Source organism: Pongo abelii, chromosome 1, assembly GCF_028885655.2.
Source record: "Pongo abelii isolate AG06213 chromosome 1, NHGRI_mPonAbe1-v2.0_pri, whole genome shotgun sequence".
Lineage (NCBI taxonomy): Eukaryota > Metazoa > Chordata > Mammalia > Primates > Hominidae > Pongo > Pongo abelii.
The window spans coordinates 231,034,043-231,057,278 of record NC_071985.2 but is presented as its reverse complement, the minus strand read 5'-3'; the positions used below and the strand labels follow the sequence as shown (position 1 = coordinate 231,057,278).

Here is a 23,236-nt window from a genome sequence, read left to right as displayed (position 1 = left end):
CAGCACTCCCTGAGCTGTACACACCGGGTGGGGCATGTGCTGCAGAGGTTGACGCTGCATTGTCTCCTTTAGGTGACGGTGACATTGTAAATAATATGTATGAGCCCAACCGGGACCTGCTGGCCAGCCACAGCGCGGAGGACGAGGCTGAGGACAGTGCCATGTCACCCATCCCCGTGGGGCCACCGTCCCCCTTCCCCACCAGCGAGGACTTCACCCCCAAGGAGGGCTCGCCGTATGAGGCCCCGGTCTACATTCCTGAAGACATTCCGATCCCACCAGACTTCGAGCTCCGAGAGTCCTCCATCCCAGGGGCTGGCCTGGGGGTCTGGGCCAAAAGGAAGATGGAAGCCGGGGAGAGGCTGGGCCCCTGCGTGGTGGTGCCCCGGGCGGCGGCAAAGGAGACAGACTTCGGATGGGAGGTGAGCGATCGCGCCTGAGCATGACTGATCACGGCCATTTATCTTGTGTTCAATCTATTTATAAAGCCGGGCTGAGCAGCCACTGCCCGAGGCGGGAGGCGCGGCCAGAGAGAGCGTTCAAATGTCACATTTCCCAGCGTATTTTATCCTGCAGCTTGCCTGATGCGACTCAGAAAGCATCAGAGGTCCTCGTGGGTGCCTGTCAGCCCTGTAGGCCACGCCCACTCTCTCCCGGAAATGTGTCTTTCATGAGCTCATGTCTTAAAACATCCCGTGCTTCCCGCCGGATCCCAGGCGCGAACACTGCCGTCGCGGCAGGGCAGGGAGATTAATAGGAAGTCCCAGAACAGGCGGCTGCACTCCAGGGCTTCATTCCAGGCCAGGGCAGTGTGGAGCAGCTCACAAGTCACACCTGGTGGCCAAGCTGCCCCGGCTGCCACCTTCCCCACCTGCCCCGTCAGCCAGTGGCCTAAGAGCAGCCTCAGCTTCTCCAACTCCAGGGGCACAAGCCCCATCCTGCCAGGGAGGGATGGCTGGTTGTTTAAATTTTCCCACCACGACGTGACTGGCCTTGAGGGTCTGAGGCTGGCCTGGTGATCCTGCTGTAGGGGTCGGAGAGAGGGCGTCCCTGGGACGGCTCTGAGCGGGGAGCACCCAGAGCGTCCTGCCCAGGCTGTGAGGGATGCTAGGCCCCGGTGTTGGGGGCCCTTGAGTGGTCCTACGGGGACTAAGAGCCCCACCCCGCCACACAAAGTGCACTTCCTGGTGGGCCCTGGCCCTTCTGCCGGCCCCACACAGCCAATTGTCGGTGGTATTTTTGGCAGGGCCCCTGCCTGGGTGGAAAATGGGAACACCAGTCGGATTCCCCCTGTGTCTCCCAGCCTCTGAAGTGCCCGGATGGAGGTGGGCTCCTCATGGGCAAATGGCCTGAGCAGGGAAGAGGACCCCCAGACGGGTGGGGGCAGGGTCCTTCGTCTTGCCCCCCTCCTCTCCTGGCCGCTCGTGGCTCTGGAGAAGTCCCCAGCCAGGTCCATGCTCACTATCAGGCCTGCCCCAACTCAGATAGGCCCTGGGGAGGTTCCTGTGGCCTCCAGCAGCCCTTGAGCCCTCCCTGGGCTGGCGGCATTAAGAGCCCTTTGTAAGAACACTGACGGCCTGGGGGCCAGAGGCTGCCCGCACCCTGCAGAGCTGAGTGCATCCTCCCTGGGCAAGGAGACCAGGGCATCTTGGCAGTTCCCAGCAGGCAGATGTGGTCCTTGGTAGCTCACAGAGTCCTGTGTGGCTCCTTGTCAAGGATATAGGGGGACTCAGGAGCTGCTCCTTGAGTGTCAGCTTAAAGCTCTCCCGCCCTTTACAGAGCCGTGGGGGTCCCGGTGCCTTAAGATACGCATAGCAGAGTCTGCGGCCGTCCAGCAGGGTGGAAGCTACAGCTCTACAGGCAGCCCCTGTGGAACAGGCGTACCCCCCCATTGAGAGGCAGAGGACAGTGTGTGTGGGCCCAAGGTCGGGTCACCTTTGGGAGAGACTGGCCAGGGGCCAGGGGCCAGGGTCCCCAGTGAGGCAGGACAGGGAGAGAGTTTGGAGTCGAAGACCTCGGTGGAGACACTGCCCAGCTTCATGGCCCTACAGACCCCTCATGGGACCAAGGAGAGCATTTTTCTAGCAATATCCGTCTTTGGCTGTGCGGTGGAAGTAACTTTGGCAGAAGTGGCCTGTTCCGCCCTGCCTGGTGTGTGGGAGAGGAATTCAAGGGTGTTTGTCCGTCACACTTAGAAAGGTCTGGACTGTTTAATCAGGAGGTGGCTTGTGGATGTGAGAGGTCCAGGGGCCCTGCAGGTAGCACTTTGGATGACCTTCAGGTGACTTTGTTCTTGTCTACTCTGATACAAATTTCTATTTGCTTTTTTTTTTAAAGAAATGACCCGTATCATGATGTCCGCGTGGTGCCAGGCCCGGTGCAGGCTGCGCCGCTGCCTGCCGGTGCCTGTTGACTTTGCGGTGTGTTTATCCCGGGTGTGTGTGTACGTGAGGGAACGCGCTCTCCTCACAGCGCACCTCCCGTTTCTGCGGAGGGCTCTGTTCCATGGTGGCCACCTGACAGATACCCCTCCTGCCGGCGCTTAGAAATATTTACTCTCCCCCCGACACCCTCAAACGGTGCTCCCCGCGCACCCGGCAGGATCTCGCCTGACCTTGTTTTCCTTGCGAGTTCGGGCACCGACTCCCTGGTTTTGGGACCACCTTTGAGTTTTGTTGCTTCTATCAGATGGGGCGGGGAGCAGCCATGTGCGTCGGTGCCTTCGGGAGCTGACATTGGAACTGGGCAGGAAGCCACCACCTCCTCTGAGAAGGAGAGAGAGGAGGAAGCAGGGGGCGGGAATTAGGTGGCAGCCACGTCTGCCTGAAATGAACAATGTCCATCCATCAGGGAGGTTTCTCCCCACCTCCAGCCACCGCAGTTGGGGTTTTTGGGCGGGAAAACTGACATCTTCCCCTTAAGCAGCCTTCCCAGAATTTTCCACCTGTCCCGAAAGAGCTGTTTGCTGTTTCCCCCTGGTTTTTGCCTTCCCCGAGGTGGCTCTGGAGGGAGAAGTGACTTGCGGGTGACTCTTTCTCTGAGGACTTCTTCCTCTTGCCGACTGCCTGGCCTGTCTTCCGAGTGCCGTGAACAGGGGCCTGAGATGGTACGGGAACACCAGGCTTCAGGGCTCGGATCCCTCTGTAGTTCCAGACACGAGAAGGACCTTCTGCTGAGTCCCCTTCCCAAGCCACTCACACCAACAAGGCGGGCCTGCTAGCCCTTCCCCTCCATGCCCCTGCAGTGAGCTCGGCGAGAGCAGGCCTGGGACAGAGAAAAACATGGGTGCCAGTGTCATGCCAGGGGGATCCCAGGTCAGGCCTGGGACAGAGAAAAACATGGGTGCTAGCGTCACGTCAGCAGGATCCCAGGTCAGGCCTGGGACAGAGAAAAACATGGGTGCCAGCGTCACGCCAGGGGGATCCCAGGTCAGGCCTGGGACAGAGAAAAACATGGGTGCCAGCGTCACACCAGCAAGATCCCAGGTCAGGCCTGGGACAGCCCATGCCTGCGTGTCGTCTCTGATGGTCCTGAATTTCATATGTATAATTGTTCACTTTCGCACTGGTAATTAAGTGTTATGAATCAGAGTGATATGACTTTACTGTAATGTCTATGGTATTTATTTACTGAAAAAGGACAAGTAAAGATATTTTAGCAAAGATAACAAGCAAAATCCGAGAAGGATCGTGTCATTTTGGCCTCCGTCTGTGGTGGCCAGGAGCACGGTGTTGTGGCCACTCTGAGCTCCGAAGTGGGGTTCCCCTGGAGGAGAGGGGGTCTGGGAGTGGCGTGAGCAAAGGGATCTCGCCAGGCAGCAGCCCCTGCAGGAACAGGGTTTGCGTCTCTCGAAGGACAGGTTTGAAATAAAAGTCATGTGGATTATTCTTACTGTCATTTTGGGACACCATGGAAACCATTTTCTTTCTACTCTGAGAACAAAGTTCTTGTTCTGGACAATTCAGTTGAAATAAAATGAGAAGGTCCAATTTCCTTTCTCTTTGTATAGCAAGAGACACAGTGCCAGGCAACACTCGGCTTTGGGACAACTGGGGAGGGTCGGGGGCTCTTCTCTCCCCGACGTGGGGCCGATGTAGATGACAGCACGACTCCCTGGGGACGAGGGATTGGGCGGGCAGCACGTGAGGCACCCACGAGCTTTGGGTTCAAGTTCGTGGGGCAGCCTTACTTCAAGGTCGTGGGGCAGCCTTACTTCAAGGTCGTGCGGCAGCCTTACTTCAAGTGGGAGCTTTCTGTTAGCAACGCAGGAATGAGGCTGGGCGTCGGGAGCTGAGTTTCCTCTGGCCTCAGTTGCTGGTTAGAAGCCCGCATTCCTTCTACACTGAGGCTGACGCTTTGGGGAGGGCCGCCCCGTCCTCTCTCCCTCCTGTGTATTAGGAATAGTCGCTGACTAAACCTGCTTTGTTCCTGGGTGCTGTGGGGCATCCTGAGATGTGCCCTGAGTCAGATGCCCCACCCCCGACCTGGGGGCTCACTCTGTGCATGGCTGTGTGTGTGCCCCAGGGGTGTGTGGAAACGGCCCCATGGGCTTCGTCTCAGGGAGGGGGCTTGTCAGGAAGGGCACCCGAAATTCCTGGCCTCCTCTATCTGGACATAGCCGGGCTCAGTCTCTTCCCAAATGCCACACCCCGCCTGTCGCCACTAAAGCCCACCTGCCTGGAGGAAATCACCCGTGAGCGCATTCGCTCGCCCTGGGGTCTGCAAAAACAATGATTTTCATCATTTGTTGAGTAAATCGTGACATTTATCATCGTGCTGTTTATTTTGCTAATTAAGAGGTGGCTGCCCGGTGACAGCCCAGAGGGAGGAGGCCGTGGGTGAGGCGCTGGGGAGGCAACCTGCCCCCGGCTGGGCCTTCAGCTGTGTGTCCAGGGTCCTGCAGCTCGGGGCCTGCTGGGGCGGGATCCCGCAGGACCCCCAGGGGAGGCACTGGGGGCACTTTGCTCACTGCATCGGCCACTGTCTCCCACCCAAGGTCTGCTTGTTTCTTTGTTGACTGTGTCTCCCCAGAAAGGCTCTCGAAGGCATCAGCAGCCCTGCCTGTAATCAGAACACTGATGAGTAAGTGCCTCTGCCTCTGCTGAAGAGGCTGGGTGAAAAATGTTAATGTGAATTGATGGGGTTTCAATTATTTGAAGAATGTACTGAAGTGGACGACCTCACCCCTGGCGTTATTTACTGAATATTAATGTGTGTTTATTTGTTCCATCAACAAATGCACTGTATCTGGGCCAGGGCCTGTGGGAAGCTCTGGGGTCAGCCCAGAGGCCTTAGGCCACACCAATTCTCTGGCACTGCCATCATGGGACCCCCAAGCCGATGCCTCCTGGGTCCCCAGAGCCCAGTGAGAGCCTTTGGCAGGGCCAGGACCTGCCAGTCTCCCCTGTGGACCAGGAGCTACACAGCAGCCAGGGATGGGTGAGAGCAAGTACAGCCTGTACTCTGAGAAGATGAGAAATGTCCTCACCTGTAATATGGAATTTTATCCAAAATGCCCAGCCTTGAAGAAAGGCAGGATTTGTAAGGAAGTAAAACCTCTTCTGTGGACACAGGCCTGTCCCCCTACATGTGTTTGGAATACTGATGCTCTTCTGTTCCTGAGTGGGAGAAATGAGAAACACATTTGCAGGTCCATTTTGTCCCAAGTGATAGGATGACGATGGAGTAGGGTGAGGGCAGCCCAGCCAGGCCTCTGGCTCCCTGGGACAGCAGGAGGGACAGTGCTGTGGGGCTTCAGTCTCCAACATCACAGCACAAATGTCCATGATGGGCTTTTAAAGGCACCGTGAGGCAGGCATAAAAATGCAGCACCCAGAACCAGCTTCCCCACTTACCAGGGAGCACTGGAGGGCCCCAAGTGCTGAGACCCAGTTCAGTCTGATGGCAGGAGGGACAATGGCAAATTTGCTCCAAGGTTTTTGCAATGTGGCCAGGTCTACAGGGTAGGGTAGGGAATCACCCAGGCCACCCCTTCCCACACACAAACCCCAGTCCCCTTCTCCCTTCCTCCTGAATGTCCTCTCACCAGCAAATATTAACATGATTTGCTGCAGGAGATTGTGTGTGAGCTTGCACACACAAATAGCCCTCACAGCTTAATTTTTGCCTGAAGTCCTAGACAGAGCCTTGGCCTCTAAGGATGAGGGTCATCCATGTCGCCAGCTCATCTGGGCTCGGTAGCTTTTGGAGCTGGCTGTCTTGGGGCATGCGGGTTGGGTGCCTGCGGGTCTTGCTTCTCTGGGAGTTCTGGCTGGATTTTGAACCAGAAGATCCTGGAGAGACACTTCCGGGCTCTGGATTAATGACCAGGCTCAGGGTGTTAGGAGGAGACCCTAAGGAGTCAGCCCCTCCATCCAGACCTCACGCTCTGGCCTGCTCATGTTCAGATTGGGCAATCTCTTCATGAGGGGTGTGGGTTCAGGACTGGGTTTGGGGAAGTAGGAGGTCCTATTGGAGGCTCCGCCTTTCTACAGTTTTCATGGCAGCGGGCGGGGCTTGGTGCTGGTGCAGGAGCTGGACTTAGACCCCTCCATGGGTCCTGGGCTGGGGAACCAAGGTGAGCTTGGCCACAGGTCTGAGCCCAGGCAGAAGCGACCCTGTTTTAACCAAGCCCCAGCTCCTGCCCAGGAGGGATTGTCGAGGCTCCTGGGACTCTGCTTCAGTCCTTTTCAGTCCCTGTGGCCTCATGAGCAAACAGGAAACCAAGATCAACCCAGAGACAGACACACCCGGCTGCCTTGTTGCCATAAAGACCCTCGGTGCTCAAAGTGTGGTCCCTGAGCCAGCAGTGCTGGCCTCCCTGCAGGTTTGTTGGAAATGAAGAACCTTGGCCCCCCTCCCGGACTCACTGAGTCACCACGTGCGATTGAGCGAGATCCCTGGTGATTCATGTGCACAGCTGAGTTTAGGAAGGACCCGGCCAGATGGTGAGTACCTAGCAGACACAGCGGCCAGACGGCGAGTACTGAGCAGACGCAGCGGCCAGACGGCGAGTACCCAGCAGATGCAGCAGCCAGGTGGCGAGTACCCAGCAGATGCAGTGGCTTACGAGGGGGCAGCTCTGGGTGTGTTGCAGGCATTGGGAGTCACCAATGTTCCCTGACACTGTGGAAGGATGCGCTGCCTTCCTGCCTGCCCTGCCTCCAGGGCTGACCTCCTGATGCTTCAGGCTCCTGCCTGGCCTCCAAGGGGATGGAGCGGCAGCTCCCACCAGTGCCAGGTCTAGCCATTCCTAGGAGATCTCCAGGCTGCCTCGTGGCTCTGGGATTCAGGAAGAAGGGGCACCTGCCAGCCACCAGAGGCTGGTTTGAACCCAGAAGTGTTTGACATAGCCCTCCTCTGTAGAAGCAGAACTTGTGTGTCCAGCACCCACTGCTCAGTGGGCTGGGTGCTTCCTTTGCACCCCTGGAGCTGTCCACAGCCATGGACCTCTGCACTCTCCATCCCATCTGGCTCTGGGGGACCCCAGGATGGCAGGCAAGGAAGGCTCAACCCAGGGAGCTCCCGCGGCTCAGGCATATTCTGAGAAGTGCGCCCACCCAGCCGGGGAGGAGGTGCAAGCCCCCGCCCCCCAACAATGTCTGCTGAATGCATAGAAAAATGTAAGAGTGAGTTCCCTCCCACATGTCGGTCTGCACTGGGGGACGGGGTGGTCAGGAAAGCTCCCAAGTCTTTCCCGGGTGCCTGAGGCCCAAGGGCAGAGGCTGGGGGCGGCGGGCTCTCCTTCACTGTATGTTGGTGTTGCCTGGGGAGCATGGGAAATACAGGTGCCAGGCCTGCCTCGGAGATGCTGGGCTGGGGCCAGGGAGGGTGACCAACCTCCCTGTTTGCCCAGGAACGTCCCAGTGTCAGACCCAAAGTCCTGGCACACCCCTCTGGCATCAGGCATGTGAAAGCTCCCAGGAGATCCTAATTTACGGCCTGGGCCCAGAGAAGCTGACCTAGAAAGGAGGAGTGGAGAGCCCGCCTGGATGTCCTGTCCGGCACCTGCACCAGACCGCCAGGCAAGGGACAGGTGGGAGGGCTGAGGAACAAGGGCTCCCAAAGCACTCATCCAGCCTTCCTCAATGCTCAGTGCACACTGAGGGGCTATTTAGGATGGTTGTTGAGGGCATTTAGTCACTCAGCAGACGACCGGCTCATTTTGGGTCCTGCAGAGGTATTCACTGGTACCTCCCGGTGCAGGGTGCTTCCTTCCGTCTCTCCCGTGCCGCTTTCACCCTGGAGCTGAGCCCCACCATGAGCGCTCCTTGCTGGCCTGCTGTGGGGGCAGCCAGCGCTCATTGGCTGAGCTCTTAGATCACCCTATTACACCTTATCCTTTAAATTCCAACAGAGGGGAAGGGGCAGACCACGGCAGGTGCTGGGGACCTTGACACAGGCTGGAGTCTCAGGGAGGGAGGCTGGGGCAGGTCTGATAATATCAAGGCTGGACTCTGTGGCATCTGGCCACTGTCTCCCCACCACACGCCACCGTCTCCCCGCCACACACCACCGTCTCCCCACCACACACCACCGTCTCCCCGCCACATGCCACCATCTGATCGCCACACATTAGGGCTTGGTATTCTCAGTCCCACATTTTATAATCTAAACGCCAAAACTCATTCCTGGCCTGCCCTTCTTCTCCAAGATTCCCAGATGCATGCTCCACTGCCCATGCCACCCCCACGGTTGGGTGGGCTCGGCCCTGGCACGTGGCCTGGCTCTGGGCGCCTCTGCTGCTCCACTCTGCGTGGAGAGTTCTGCGTGAGGCCGGGAAGCTTTGCCGTGCTTCCCCACTCAGGAGCTTCTGGATGTTTCTATGGAGGCCTCACGTCTAAAACCGTGAGCACGCCAGCCAGTGGATGCTCTGAGGAGTGTTCCCACGGAGCCAGCACCTGGCAGCTCGGCGAGGCACACAGCATCAGGATTTGGAGAGAGACAGGACCCTGTGGGATGGTGCGGAGCCTGAGGCCTCCGTGGGGACGGGGATGCAGAGAAACCCACGGGCCTCGGCATTGCTCCGGGAGCAGCCGGCAGTGCCATGAAGGAGCCACAGCACAGGCCTCCCATTTCCCTCGGCACCGTGACATCAGCCCTAGACGTTTTTAGCCCAAGAATGCCATGAAATCCTGCACTATCTTCGGCCCGGCTCGGAGGCACGGGTATATAAGGAATTTTAGAAAAAAGGAGAGAGAATGACTAAGAATACCTCCCTGATGTCTCTCCTTTACTTCCTTAAGGGGTAATAACTCCGCTGCAGCCCAGCAGAGGGGACTTTCTTTAAATAGAGCATTCTGATTCACAAGCGAAAAAGGAAATAAATATTTTCTTTTCATATTCGAGAGACATCTGTGAATACCAACTTCTTAAATAGTATTTTGCCAATCGCATCCCACACGCCCCGCCCCCCTGTCCCAGTGACACCCAGAGCCCACCCTTACTCAGGAATCGGCCACTTGTACCAAGAGACCTGAAAACATCATCAGGGCTGCCAGCCTGAAAACGTCTTCAGGGTTTTGCCAGAAGCAGGAGGCAGAAGGGCTTCTGCGTGGGGGCGTGGCCCGGCCTCCCCCTAGGTCCCCCAAGGCTCCCTGTGAGAACAGAGTGCTCCGGAGCCTCCTGCCCTTTTCCTTCCTCCCTTTCTTTCTTCCTTAGGGAAAATAAGGATTGGATGTGAAGGGAATATGACAGTGGCATGTGGCCTCTGTGTGCGCCTGGTGGGCACCTGCCATGTGCCCTGGTCCCTGTGAAGCTCTTTCTACACTGGTACCCTCCCAGATGTGCTGTGATTAGGACACAGCCACCCTCACTCTGACAGGGGAACCTGGGGCTGAGAAGGAAGGAATAGCTCCCGGCCCCCCTCTACACTGGGACCCTCCCAGATGTGCTGTGATTAGGACACAGCCACCCTCGCTCTGACAGGGGAACCCGGGGCTGAGAAGGAAGGAAGGGGGCTCCCAGCACCCAGGTTTGTCCATGCAGGGGCCCGGAGGCAGGTGTGGGTCCCGCTCAGTGACCGCAGCAGGAGCTCACTGGGGGCAGCCAGGCTCCTGCCAGGTGGGAGAGGCACAGGTGAGCTCCAGCAGGGGCGGGAGCTGGGCCCAGACCTGGTTCCTGCCCACACTAACAGCACGTAGGTGGGGCGGTCTCAACTCTGCACCTTGCAGGCCGATTGCCTGGGCCCAGCGCCTCGTGCTCCTGCCTGAACATGGCTCTGTCCTCTGCAGGTCCCTGACCCAGCCGGGCCCCGGAACTTGACTTCAGTACAGCCGATGGCCCTCTCTGGGCTTGGGGGAATTCTATGTCATAAACATGACCTCAGCCCCACTTTTTCTTAGGAGCTGCTGTCCCCTTGTTTGAAAGCATGTCCCAAACACAGCCCCATGGGCCCTTGTGGGGCCTGAGAATGCTGGGGGCACACTTGGCAGGGAGTGAGGCTCACCACCCGGTGCCCCTGCCTGAAGCTGGGGTTCTGGAGTGGCCCCAGGGTGCCCGTGGCACCAGAGATGGGTTCAGCCAGGAACCGCAGGGGTTCTTGACCCAGATGGTCAGCCTGTGAGACCCCCACCCAATTCCAGGCCCCATTCTCTACCTACTGGCTTAGAGTTCCTGGGGGAGGTCCCAGGAGTCTGCGTTCTAAGAAGCGATCATGTGGGGCACATGGAGGATTCCAGCCCAGGAGGAGGCCCTGGGAAAGGGGCCCACCCTGAACTTCCTTCCTCCCCTACCCATGGGAGCCCAGAGAGGCTTTTCCTGAAGGTGCCGAGGCTGACGGGTAGCAGCAGAGCCTTTCCTGACCACAGGCCTCAGCAGGGCAGGTGGAAGGAGCAGAAGCTGGGGCTGCGAAGAGGAGGGTGCCTGGGGCCACTGGGGGACCCCACTGTTGCCCAGGGGGGTCTGTGCAGCTGCTGAGGCTGGGGGGTGGGCTTCACACCACTGGCTCATCAGCATGGCTGCCGTCCCCAGCCACAGCTGCACAGGGTGGCCTGAGGCTGACCAGCCACGCGCCCCCCGGACATGGAGTGATGGCTAAGATAGGAGGGGCCCCTTGTCATACCTGAGTCCCCCTTGGGACATCACCATCTCCTCCCCCTCCCAGTGCAGTTATGAACTGGGCCCCAGGGAGGGAAAGAGTCATATGGGACCACGGGCTGGGTGGACCCAGGACAAGAACCCAGGGTCCCGACCCCCAGGCGGGCCCTTTCTGCCCCTGCAGCTCCCGGACGTTGGCTGTGAGCAGGGCAGGCCCCTCCTTCCTGTGTGCCCCGAGCCATCACAGCGGCCCCAGCTTGTCGTGGGCACTCAGTCCGATTGTCCCTTGGGTGATCCTACAGCCGTGGCATCCTGGAGGAGCGTGCCCCATGAGCCAGGCAGGGCTGGCACAGGCGTGAGAGGCAGCTCATTCGCCTCTGGTGCCTGTACCCACAGTGCGGTCCCTGCAAGGCTGTGCTGGGATCAGCTTTGTGCTGCCAGGCGGTGGGCCTCCGAGGGCAGCAGGAAGCAACTGGACCACTAAGACTGAAGAATCTACAGCACAGATCATTTGCGCTTGAGATCTTTTAATTTTGAGTAATTTCCCAGCAGCAGGCTTCGCAGGGAGCAGAATGGGTGGGGAGAGCGGCCCCTCCTGAGGGTGGGCGGCTGTGGCCTGGCGGCTCCCTGGAGAGGCCCCCTGAGGTCTGTGGACCAGCTCCTGGGTGGCCCTCCCTCCCATAAGTCAGACGCAGGTCCCACGCGTTCCAGGCCACAGAGGTCTCCCTGGGTCAAGGACGAGGGTCAGGGGATAAACGCGTGAACCTCGCGCTCCTCAGGGAGCAGCGGCAGGTCCCACTGCCCTCCCGCCAGGCCTGGCTGCTGGTCAGAGCTTCTCCTGTGGCAGGAATTCTCATGGGCCAGGTCATCAGCTGGGGTAGGAATGTGCTCTCAGGGTGCTACGGGCCACCTTGGCCTTAACCAGAGATGAGGGTGACGCAACTGCTCACAGGCCCGCTGAGGGGCAGCGACCTGAGGACTACCCCAGTGGGCTGCCTGTCTCTGCTGCCTCCTGCACGCAGGTAGAATCTGCGCGGGGCAGGGGTGGGCGCTCCATGCGTTCTCTGGACCCCCGAGCTGCATTGTGGCTGGGTTGCTGTGGTTGAAGGCACCTGCCTTAAGGGGCCAGGTCGGCGCAGTGCAGCGTCTCTCTGGGGTGAGGAGTTTATCTGAGTGCCTAAGAGAAGGCCCTTTGGAGGATGGCTGCAGGCCGGCACCCTTGCTGCATGGAGGGTTTGTTCTGCGTGGCCTTGGCTGGGCCTTTCCTGTCGTTTAGAACATATGTGAGTAGAATTGCCTCAAAGTGACTATTCTCACTCAGCTGCCAGGATGCCGTGAGTGTGTCTGCTGTGCAAGGGAGTGTGGTCTCTTCTTGCTTTTGCAGCTCCGGGCCCACCTGGAGTGCTTGGTGTGGCACTGGGCCGTGGCCTCCTGGGACGCATGGGCAGCACCACGGTGCTTTCCAGGGAGCTGGCTTGGTGAGTGGGCCCCACTCTCCCCTGCCGCATGAAGAACGGCACCAGCCTCCAGCAGCAGCAGTCCAGGAGCTCTCGTGTGTCCACTCTGGTCCTCTGGTCCCGGCTGCGCCTCTTGCACCAGGCTGGGGCAGGGATTACCAGCCGCACGCAGGCTGCGGGAACTCCCTTTGTCTGGCTTTCGGCAGAGTCGGCAGAGTTCCTTCCTTCTGGGCTAATGCCCAGTTTAATTGTACATCCCATTGTGTCTTCTCTGTTCAATCATGTTCAAAAATACCTACGTCCACTCCGTTCCCATTTAGATCTCTCTAAAGTCCATTCCGGCTTATCAGCACCGTAATTTCACGAGCAGAGCTAAGATTTCTGCCATTTAGGCCCCAGGCATTGTCTGTCGCGGCAGCAGCTGAGATAAACCCTCACCCAGAACAAAGTCGAAATGACCTTTTACAAGTAGAAGCGGCCTTGTTTCCCTCTAGACTAATTTATCAGCCTTCGTTTCAGCCCTGGCGCTCAGCGGAGGCTGGAGAGAGTGCTGTGCGGGGTGGGGGCGGAGGGGGATTAGGATGCTTGGTTGCTCCACAGTTTCAACAGGCACCTCTGGATCTGCGGGGACAGAAGCTGCCAATGGCCACGGGGTGCCGCCGAGGAGCTTGCCCGTGGGCGGGGAGCCATAGCCAGGTGTCCCCCAAAGAGTGTGGGGGTCTCAGGGCCTGGGGCAGGGGCACAAAAATAAAACCTTGTGTGAAAACGACGAGCCAGGCTGGAAATACGTGAATATAAGCAACATAAAATGGCCGGGCCTCCGGAGCCCCTTGCCAGTGGGGCTCTGCTGAGCTTCTTGGTAACAGCTCACATGTTCCACCTACAGAGGCTGGCCGGCTCGGTCCTCCCCTTCCTGCTCACCCCAGGAACAAGAATCTCTAGGCAGAAAGAAGGGAGGAGAGGCTGCTTAGGCTCCTGGATCAGCCAAAGTCCCATTTCTAGAAAGTTCCAGTTGCCCTGGCTCCTGGAGCTAGGTTTGCACTGGAGCTGCCGGGGCCCCCTCGAAGCATCCTTGTCCCATGGGGCGGGACTCTGATGAGCCTCTCTAGTGCATGAAGAATTGCTGGGGGCTGAGAAGCGCGTCTCGCTCGGCTAGGAGCCCCAGCTGCACTCAAGCCCCAAGGGGCCCTCCGGGGCAGGACGCCACTCTGCTGGCCCTTGTTGCTGCCCACATGGACACGAGCACCACGCTGTCTTCCCGGAGATACCACGGTGGACCCTGTCTCAAGTCTGAGCTCTCAGAGGTGACCCTGCCCCTCGAGGGCTCCAGGACAGCTGTGCAGTGATCCCAGGACAGGGATGTCCTTGTGTTCTGTCTCTCTCTCCCCCCACCAGGAGAATGCAGAGGCTCCAGGCATCCCAGGGTCTTGCAGGGTCCTCCTGGTACACACGGGTGAACACTGAGATATCAGACTGGAAGTAAACATGGGACCTTCTTCCTTGTATCCCAGCGCAGAGGCTGAGGCTCACCTGTCTTTCCGGTAGAGGCAACAATCACCGCGATGACTGCCCAGGGCCTGAGGGGCAGAGACTCTCCTCACAGCCGCTGAGTCAAGGGCCTGGGGAGAGGGGCCTGGGGGTCTGGCCTGCCGGCTGAGGCTGCCATGGATGGGGGCTGAAGCCTGCACACCCGCAGAAAACCACGGGCTCCACCGAGGTCCTTAGCCGGGGCCCTCCTTTAGGCTTAAGGTGGATTTTTTTTTTTTTTTTTTTGAGATGGAGTCTCGCTCTGTCGCCCAGGCTGGAGGGCAGTGGCACTATCTCGGCTCACTGCAAGCTCCGCCTCCCCGATTCACGCCATTCTCCTGCCTCAGCCTCCTGAGTAGCTGGGACTACAGGCGCCCGCCACCACGCCCGCCTAATTTTTTGTATTTTTAGTAGAGACAGGATTTCACTGTGTTAGCCAGGATGGTCTTGATCTTCTGACCTCATGATCCGCCCGCCTCAGCCTCCCGAAGTGCTGGGATTATAGGCGTGAGCCACTGTGCCCGGCCTAAGGTGGATTTTAAAACAGCCTGGAAGTCCTGCGTGGGATCTGAAGAACAACTAAAGTATCCCCGGTGTGCGTGGCCCTCCTGGAAATGCAGAGTGCTGCTTGTCCTACCTTCCGCCAAGTGGACAGGGCTTGGGAGTCATGGGGCGAGTGTCTCCTGCACCTAATCCCGGCCTCCACCCTGATGATGCTGCCTGTGGACTCAGCACAGAGCTTCAGACCTGACCACGGGCGCAGAAGACGAGAACAAGAGCCGAACCGGGGGCAGAGGAGGAAGAGAGGAGGAAGGAGGAAGGAGGGAGAGGAGGGAGAAGAGGAGGAGGAAAAGGAGGGAGGAGGAAGGGGAAGAGGAGGAGGACAGCTGAGAGCTGTGAGTCCAGGGTCACCCTTTAGCCAGAGTGGGGACTCCGGGGAAGGCCAGCTGCCCAAATGACTGATGTCTCTGATGGCAGAAGGACGTCACGACCCCTGCGTTTTGGGAGCCTAGACCACCTTGCCTTCTTTTGAGGAGGACAGGGATGGAAAAAGGGGTCTGGGCTGCATTTTGATAAAAGCCTTCAAACTCCATTCATATGATCATAGGAGCTGGGGAGCTGAAGAAAAATGTATTTCTCTTGCTTTGTCATGGGGATTACTTCAATTGCACTGACTTGAAGCTCGCACAAAGATGAACAAGATGCAGCCTCAGCGCTCAGAGGCAGGTGTCCAGTCCACAGAGAGGTGGCCTTGAAGTCCAGTAGTCCAAGCCACGGGAGCCAGCCTCACCCTGGCCCCACACCAGAGCTCCCACCGCAGGGCCCCGCCTCCTGCTCACTGGGATATTCCCTCATGAGACCTGGGCCCTTGCAGTCATCAGGAATGATGTCAGCTGTGGGGAGGACAGGAGGGCCACCCGGGGCAGCTGCCATCTGAGGGACTTCCTCCTCCTGAGCATGGCCTCGGGGGCTGGGAGCCCCGGCTCTGACATTTCTCCAGTGACCCCTGGCAGGTCGGGGACCCCAGCCACTTCCAGCACCTGCAGGGCAGGACCTCCCTGCTTGGATGCTGGTGACACATTCTTCAGCTGGAGCCGAGTAGGGTCGTGTCTGCCCTGCTTCCATGCAGGCCCTCTCCCGCCTGGCCTCTGTTTCTACCTTGGGTTGGTGTCTCCCGCCCGCTTCTGTGTCCACTGCTGAGCCCACGGCTTCCCAGATCCCATATGAGCTTAGGCGCCGACTCCAACTCTCGGTGGGACCTCCAAGTGGAGCCTTCGAGCAAGGGGTCCAGCTTCTGTAGGTTTCTTGCTTCAGTGGTGCCCGTACATAATGGTGGGTCCCACACGTCCATGAGGCAGGGGATGCCCTCACAGTGGAGAGGTCCCCACTGCCTTCCGGGGTTAGGAGGGCTTTCCACCTGCCTCAGGAGGGAAAGCACATCCAGGAAGCAGAGCCAAAGTCCTGGAGATGCCCCCTGAAGGTGTGCAAAGGGCAGCCTGGCCTTGCCCCTTCACCGACGTGACCTCATGGTAGACTTTCATCCTCTTGGCATTACATGAGGGGAAACTGAGTCTGGGAAACAGCACACAGTGCTGCTGATGGAGCAGCTGGGACCAGGATGTCAGGTGTCAGCTGCAGGCTGGAGGGCCTCCTGCTTCCCCCATCTTCAGGGAGCAGGTGCATCCTTCATGCTGGGGGAGTCTGGGGGAGGCTGGGGGAGGCTGGGGGAACTTGGCTGCCCTGCGGGGCCCCTGTGCACTGGGCTTTGCCGAGAGGCAGGGATGGGTCAGGGCTCAGTTCCCTTGGTCACAGGTGACTTCAGAATCCTAGCAGAGCAGACACCTGCTCGAGCCTAAGTAGGCCTTTTGCATTTTTGCTCTCTGGCTGCGCTGCCCATGTCCCCTTAAGGGTCTTCAGGTGAAGGATGGTGTGTGCCGTCTAAAGGTAAGGGATGGTGTGTGCCTTCTGCTAGCTCCTGATTCCTCCTTTTCAACCTCAGTAGCTTTGTGAGGTTTTCGAAAAGCGACGTGCAGGTTTTTGAGATGCCTGCATCACAGAGCCGGGGCACTGGTACCACAGAAAGAGGAGGACGGCTCAGGCTCAGGCTCACAGATGCTGCTGAGACCTTGAGCAAGCCATCGTGGCCTCTGGGCCTCAGTTTCCCCACCTGCTAAATAAGGAACTAAGAGAGGCATCTTGCTGGCCCCACCCAACTTCAGCCTGTGGTCTGAGTACTCTGATCGCCAAGAAGTGCAGAGATGAAGAACGGGGCGGTTGGTGCGGGGGAAGGAGTTTTCTTTGATGGAATCTGAAGAAAGTGGATAATTTTCCACTGGTCGTACCCTTGCCCCCAGCCTGGAAGCTGTGTTCTCCCGAACTGGCATTCTTCATCCCCGATGAATTTGCTGTCATGTGGGGTCGCCAAGATAAAGCAGGGCAATTGCACGCCACCCCCACCCCCAGGCTGAGGTGGAAAAGCCACTCTCTGAGAACCTCGTCGTCTGTTGCTTTGCTGATTTTCTCAAAGAAGTTAGGCTGTGGGTGGCGGGGGGCCAGGGCTTTGGCGGTCATCCTTTAGATGGTTGCATCCCACGCTGCAGGTGGATTTAGTGAATGATGAGGCGCTCTGAGAAAGTTACCTTGCCACCCACACAACCGTTGAGTTCTCATTCTATGTTTGTGTTCTAATAAACCAGCTTAGGTGAATGAAGAGTGAAAAGTACCTGGCACACTGCGGTGACCGAGAGGCAGGTGCTTATGAGCCTGTATTAGGGCCGTAGGGGCGCTGCCGCAAGGTGCCACGTGCTGCGTGGCCTGCCTATGAGATGGCAGGTCCGTTGGCCAGAAGTCCCTGATGGAGGTGTTTCCCTCGCTCCTGCAGAAGCCTCTGGGGTGGGGTCCGTCAGTTTCTCTCCCCAGGGGGCCAGGGTGTGCTGCAAATCTTCCCCATGCTTTGGCTTGCAGACACAGCCCCCTCGGGGTCTCTGGCTTTATCTTCATGTGACTCCTTCCTGCGTGTGCGTCTGTGTCCATATATCCCCTTTGGGTAAAGATATTAGTCATATTGTATTCGGACCACCCTACCTGTGTTAACTCATCACATCTGCCAAGACCCTGTTTCCAACTCAGGCCGCGTTCTCAGGTCCTGGAGGTGAAAGCTTCAGCAGGTGAGTTCAGGGGGCACAATTTACATAGATCCCTTAGACATCAACTATCTGGGCCTGGGCATTTCCAGGTATAGCAAGTGACAGAAGGCAGCGCCCCAGTGCACACCTGATCCCCACGTCCCTGAAGCAAATGCTGGCACCTGAGACCTCCCAGACAGGCCCCCTCTGGGGACTCGAAGGGGACCACACCAGGATTAGGAAGGGAGGTGTGTAGGTCCAGAAGTGATTAGAGCTCAGGGCCAGTGACATATGAATGGTGGTGCCAACCCACGTCTTAACAGTAAGATGCCTTTTTAAGGCCGGCGTTTTTAGCCAGTTCCAGTATTTTCCATTTGGAGATAATGTTAGTGAAATAAACATCAGAGCAGACTTGGCCGCTCACAGATACCTGTGCCCCTGTGGTGCATGTGGGTGTGACTTCCACAGATGAAATGTCTGTGTGGGGGGAGGACAGTGGAAATTGGGGTAACTATGGACCCCGCCTGCTCCCCGGAGGGCTCCTACAACTTTCAGACAGAAAAAAAAATTTGTTTGGAGGTAAAATGACGGCATGTGAACATTTCAAACATGGGAAGGAATCCCACACTGATCCCTACAGTTCCCTAGAGAGGGAACCTTACCGTCCCAGAGACACACACCCTCCTGGAAGAGCAGCGGCCACCAGGGAAGTCTCCGAATTCCTTCTAGCCCTGTCTCTGTCCCAGGGGAGCCCATGGCTCCATTTCTGAACCAGTGTGTGGGTGAGGTTTTGGGAATGCCGACAGCTCGGCTGCTCTGTTATTTGTAGTTTTTAAAGTCTTCTTTGAGGATGGTGCAGGCTTTCAGAAGCCAGGCAGACAGCCTGACTTTGCGTGTACGTAGACGTGTGACCACGATCGTGTGTTCTGCCTTCAGCCCGACCCGCCCTGGGTTTGCGAACTTGCAGCTATGGGACGATCGCCCTGATCGGCCCCGGGTTTGTGGACCTGCGGCTGTGGGTCACTCGCCCTTGAAGGCCCTTGGGAGTGCAATTCAAAAACGAAATGGTTAAAAAATGGGCGGGCAGGCAGGAAAGGAGTGGAGGGATAGGAGCCCAGCGGTTGGCTAATTGGAGAGTGGGACCCCCGTTGGGGGGGTCCCTCGCCGGGACAATGTGCTCCGAACGGGGAGCTGGGAAGGCCCCGCGGGATTGTTATCGAATTAGTTGAAGTCAGAAGTCCCTTGAATGGGGTAAAGAAGGGAAGGGGAAACGCAGGCCCGGGTATAATGCAGCCTAAATGAGGGCCCCATTCACTGCCCGTGAAAGGCTCCCGTCCCCTTCCCGGGAAGGGTGAGCAAGTTCACTTTTGTTTGGTGGGGGCGGGGCTGCTCTCAGAGTATGTTCTTACCTAGAGTAGGGGGCCAGGGGCAGTAGGGGAACGGGGCACTGGAAATAATCCCCCGATGGGCAGCAGGAACGGTGCAGCCACAGGGCACCCACCAGAGCCCCCAAGGCGCCTTCTGAGCTCCCTCGGCCCCAAGTTCACCAGAGCACGCGCCCCGCCGGGGAGACTGCCCCTTGTCAGCCATCCGGTCACTCCACTTATGCCCAGGAAAATGCCAAGATGTAAGATTACCTGTGTGGCCAGCTGCATAGGAAAGAAATGTATCCTAATGGCTGAATTAGAAAAGAATGTTATTGGAAGGAGGAGAGAAACCCATGAAATACAGAAATGGACCAGCCAGAAACCCAAAAGGCCAGGAAAACAGAGGTGGGGGGCAGGACACAGCAGGTTACATAGGAAAATAAATACTTAACAAAGTGCTGTGCTCAGTAAATATTTGTTGAATTCATACATTAATTAATTTTCCAGATGAGATTTTCCTAATCCATTTTTTAAAGAAAATAAGGATTAAGAAGGAAGTGGAATCTGGTTATGAGGGCGGGCTCGGGGGAGGTAAAGGGGACGTGGTATGTGTGAGGTTGGAGGCTTGGCACTCCAGGGGCGAGGCTAGAACTGGCTTCCTGGCCAGGCCTCGGTAATTGCCCCAGGAACAGCTGATCTGATGTTCAAGTTGCATCCCCTGCCTCTTCACCCACCTGCCAACCCTGAAGCCGGTGCAGAGGCATGGACTGGATGGAACCACCTGAATCTCCAGATCCCACACAATTAACCCTCTACCAGGGATCTGAACGTCGAAGGAGCCCCCAGCCCCCTGCCCTGACTCAGGGCGTTGCAGAAAACAGCATCGCGGCCCAGCTCTGCCCTCCCAGCTGTGTGTGAGCGAGACCGGGGCTAACAGCCCCCTACCTGCGTTCCCCATTACCGGTGCTCACAACAGAGGTGCCCCAACTAGTACAGGTGCCCCCGTTTTCTCAGCAAGTCCCCTTGTCGGAGGCCACAGAGCTGGGGTGAACCTACTCTGGGAGAACCAACACCCCACACTGAGCCAGTGGCCCACACTGACCTGGCCAGGCCACTCCTCTGGAGATCCTCCCTGGGAACCACCACAGAGGGCCCTTTCCCAGAGACACAACAAGTGGGCCTGGACCCACGCCCTTGGGGATGAGCAAGCTCTCGTGTATTTGCTGTGTGTGCAACACGGAGTTCCTCTCGGGGTACTGGGGGTCCCGAAAGCATGTCTGGTGCAGAAGGCGTGACCTCCAGGCAGCTCCAAGACTGGAAGCGATTGGAGTGTAGGAGTGAGGTCCCAGTGCTGGATAGATGCACACACCTTCACGCATCCTCAGAAAGTGATGTTGCTGAGTGAATAGAAGGTGCACATGGCCCTTCCTGAGTCTGCTCACCCCCCGGACACACATGCATGCCTTCCCACGCTCCTGTGCACACACCCCTCCTGGCCCTTCCATGGAGGACCTGTAGGAACCCATGGCCTACGGTGAGCTGGGTCTGAGGCTTTGGGACCCATGTCTGGACCAGCAGCTTCCCAGATGTGGCATCTGAACAAGAGGGGCAGAGTGAGGCTGGCATGGCAAAGAGTGAGCCACCCCATGAAATGGGCCCGGCAAGGTCACACGGCACCAGCTGGCCCAAGGCTGGTCAAGAATCCAAGTTTTCTGCAGAGGGAGACACAGCCTGACACCTGGGACCTGTGCAGCTGGGTGGAGTAGAAAGGGATGAAAGGAGGAGGGGCGGTCGGCCCAGGAAGCAGGGTAGGCAGACGGCGACCCAGAGGACCTGTCCAAGAGGTGACATAGAGGACAGCAATGCCGCCCGCGTGTCAACGCATGGACCTGCTTCCAGGAAGGTGGAAAAGGCCCATGGGATGCAGAGCAGAGGAGACGCAGCTGTGGCTCAGCCAGGAAGGATGGTGTCCTGGTGCGGGGAGCTTTGGGAGACTCCTTTTCATGGTGCCAAGCCACCAGCCCCGCCCTTTGCCATCTCTGAAAGTGCTGCCCAGAAAACATCCTAGCCCAGCGCTGTTGATCCCTTTTCATGACTTGGAAAGAAATTCGCAGCTACAAAACGCGAGGTCATTTGGTAAATTCCACTGCCGAGCTCCCCATGGTGCGTACCCCCCGGGTGCTTCAGCCCAGCCAGGTTCCTTGCTAAGGGCGAGTTTTACGACCTCGGGAACATTGGTATTTGTTTATGGCAGAGAAGTGAAGTTTTGCTTCCCCCAGAGGCCAGAGTGTTTCCACGGACGGTTTTAAAGGGGAAGCAGGCACATTTGTGACTAAGTCACCGGGCAGGCGTGATACAGGAGACGATGCCCTTTGGAGCTGCCCACGTGGCGGCAGCAGCCGGAGGTCCCTTTGCCCAGTTCTCCGGCCTTTTCTTGCCCTGTGCACACCTGTCACCTGAGACACCCGTACTTGGCATTCGCTCATCCACCAGTGCTCCTCGAACGGGCATTCTGTGAAAGTAACAGTCCCTGCGTGCTGGGGACGCCGGCCTTGGCCACGTGCTGGCTGTGGTCTCCCGGGAGCTGAGGAAAGGAGTTCCTCCTCACAGAATGAGGCAGGGTTCTCCTCTTCCATCCCCCTCTCTAGAGTCAGAATTACCCCAATAATTGCGCTCATCTGACTCCAAGGCCGTCTCCAGGGTTTTGAGTGTGAAATAGAGTTGCTGTCTCTCACCAAGGCTGTCATAGTTCTCAGGAACCAGAGGAGAAGGCAGGAAGCCCCCGACCCCTGGAGCAAACCCCTGGGTCTTCATAAAGAAGCTGCTGGCACAGCGGTTGAGAATCCCAGGCGTGGACCCTAGCCCTGCCGCCTGTCCGCGTGGCATCCTGAAGAAGTCACTGCACCGCCCTGTGCCTTGGTTTGCTCATCTGCGAGAGTCCCGGCCTCCCTAGGCTGTTCCAGGGATCATGGGGGTCTCTGCATGGGAAAGCCCAAGACAGCACCTGCCCCAGCACCTCTGCATCCACATGGCAGCTCCGTCTACAGCCTGAGGGCCCCATAACCAGCCAGAGCGGCCGCGCCTGAAGCCTCACGGGGCTCCAGAGGGAGCCTCCCTGACAAGGGGACCTCTTCTTCCCGGAATCTTTTGTTCCGACCTTTGCTTAAAGCAGTTTCCCCACTGGCTCTGTTCACGTGTGGGCAGTGATTCTCTGGCCCTGCACTGTGGGGTATTTAGTGTGCCCGAGGCCACCCTGAGTGGTGACGATGATTGAAAGTGTCTCCAGAGGCCGGACTCGGTGGCTCACGCCTGTAATCCCAGCACTTTGGCAGGCCAAGGAGGGTGAATCATGAGGTCAGGAGTTCGAGATCAGCCTGACCAATATGGTGAAACCCTGTCTCTACTAAAAATACAAAAATTAGCTGGACATGGTGGTGGGCACCTGTAATCCCAGCTACTTGAGAGGCTGAGGCAGAAGAATCACTTGAACCCAGGAGTCAGAGGTTTCAGTGAGCCGAGGTCACGCCGCTGCACTCCAACCTGGTGACAGAGCAAGTCTCTATCTCAAAAAAAAAAAAAAAAAAAAAAGAGAAAAAGAAAAAGAAAAAAGAAAAGAAAAGAAAGTGTTTCCAGATATCGCCGCCAGGTGTCTGCCTGGACAGCAGAGTCACTCTAATGGAGAGCCACTGGTCAAAGGTGTGGGTGACCATCCCTTTTGTGGGGTTTGTCCTTTGGAACCATCTCCGTCCCCTGAAGCCATCTCCTCTTGCTCCCTGAGTGCCTGTCCAGAGGCCCCCCAGGCCCCCACAAGTGGGTGGAAAGTCTCGAGGACAGAAGAAACCTGGCTTTTCCCATGAACAGGTGTCCCCCTCCCCACATCAAGGGGGTGACTTGCTCCGTCCATCATGCAGCGACCACCTGCTTCTTAGCGGGTGGCTGGGACTTAACTCTCAAGGGTATTTAGGGACAGAGAGCAGTGGGCATTCAGAAGGAGCTCAGAAGAGAATGCCCTGTGCCAACCTAAACCTGGGGCAGGGTGGACAGCAGGTGACTTTGAATATCCTAGTCAAAAATATGGGAACATTTTGGTTCCAGGGGCAAGAAAAAATTAATCATTTATTTGGTAAAGGCCCATGACTGAGTAGAAAAGGAACGAGAAGAGAAGGACAGGAAATAAATCTCAGAGTGGGATTTACTAAGCACGGTCACGCTGAACAGTAAC

General features: G+C 57.7%; 1 protein-coding gene across 5 annotated transcripts in view; it reads left to right on the top strand.

Annotated features, from left to right (window-relative positions):
- Positions 1-23,236, top strand: part of PRDM16 (PR/SET domain 16) — a 363,983-nt gene that overhangs the window by 115,273 nt on the left and 225,474 nt on the right. For all 5 annotated transcript variants that reach the window (XM_054542575.2, XM_024234173.3, XM_024234165.3 and 2 more), the window contains exon 2: positions 73-422. In XM_054542575.2, coding sequence (XP_054398550.1) covers positions 73-422 — 350 coding nt within the window. The remainder of the gene's footprint in view (positions 1-72; positions 423-23,236) is intronic.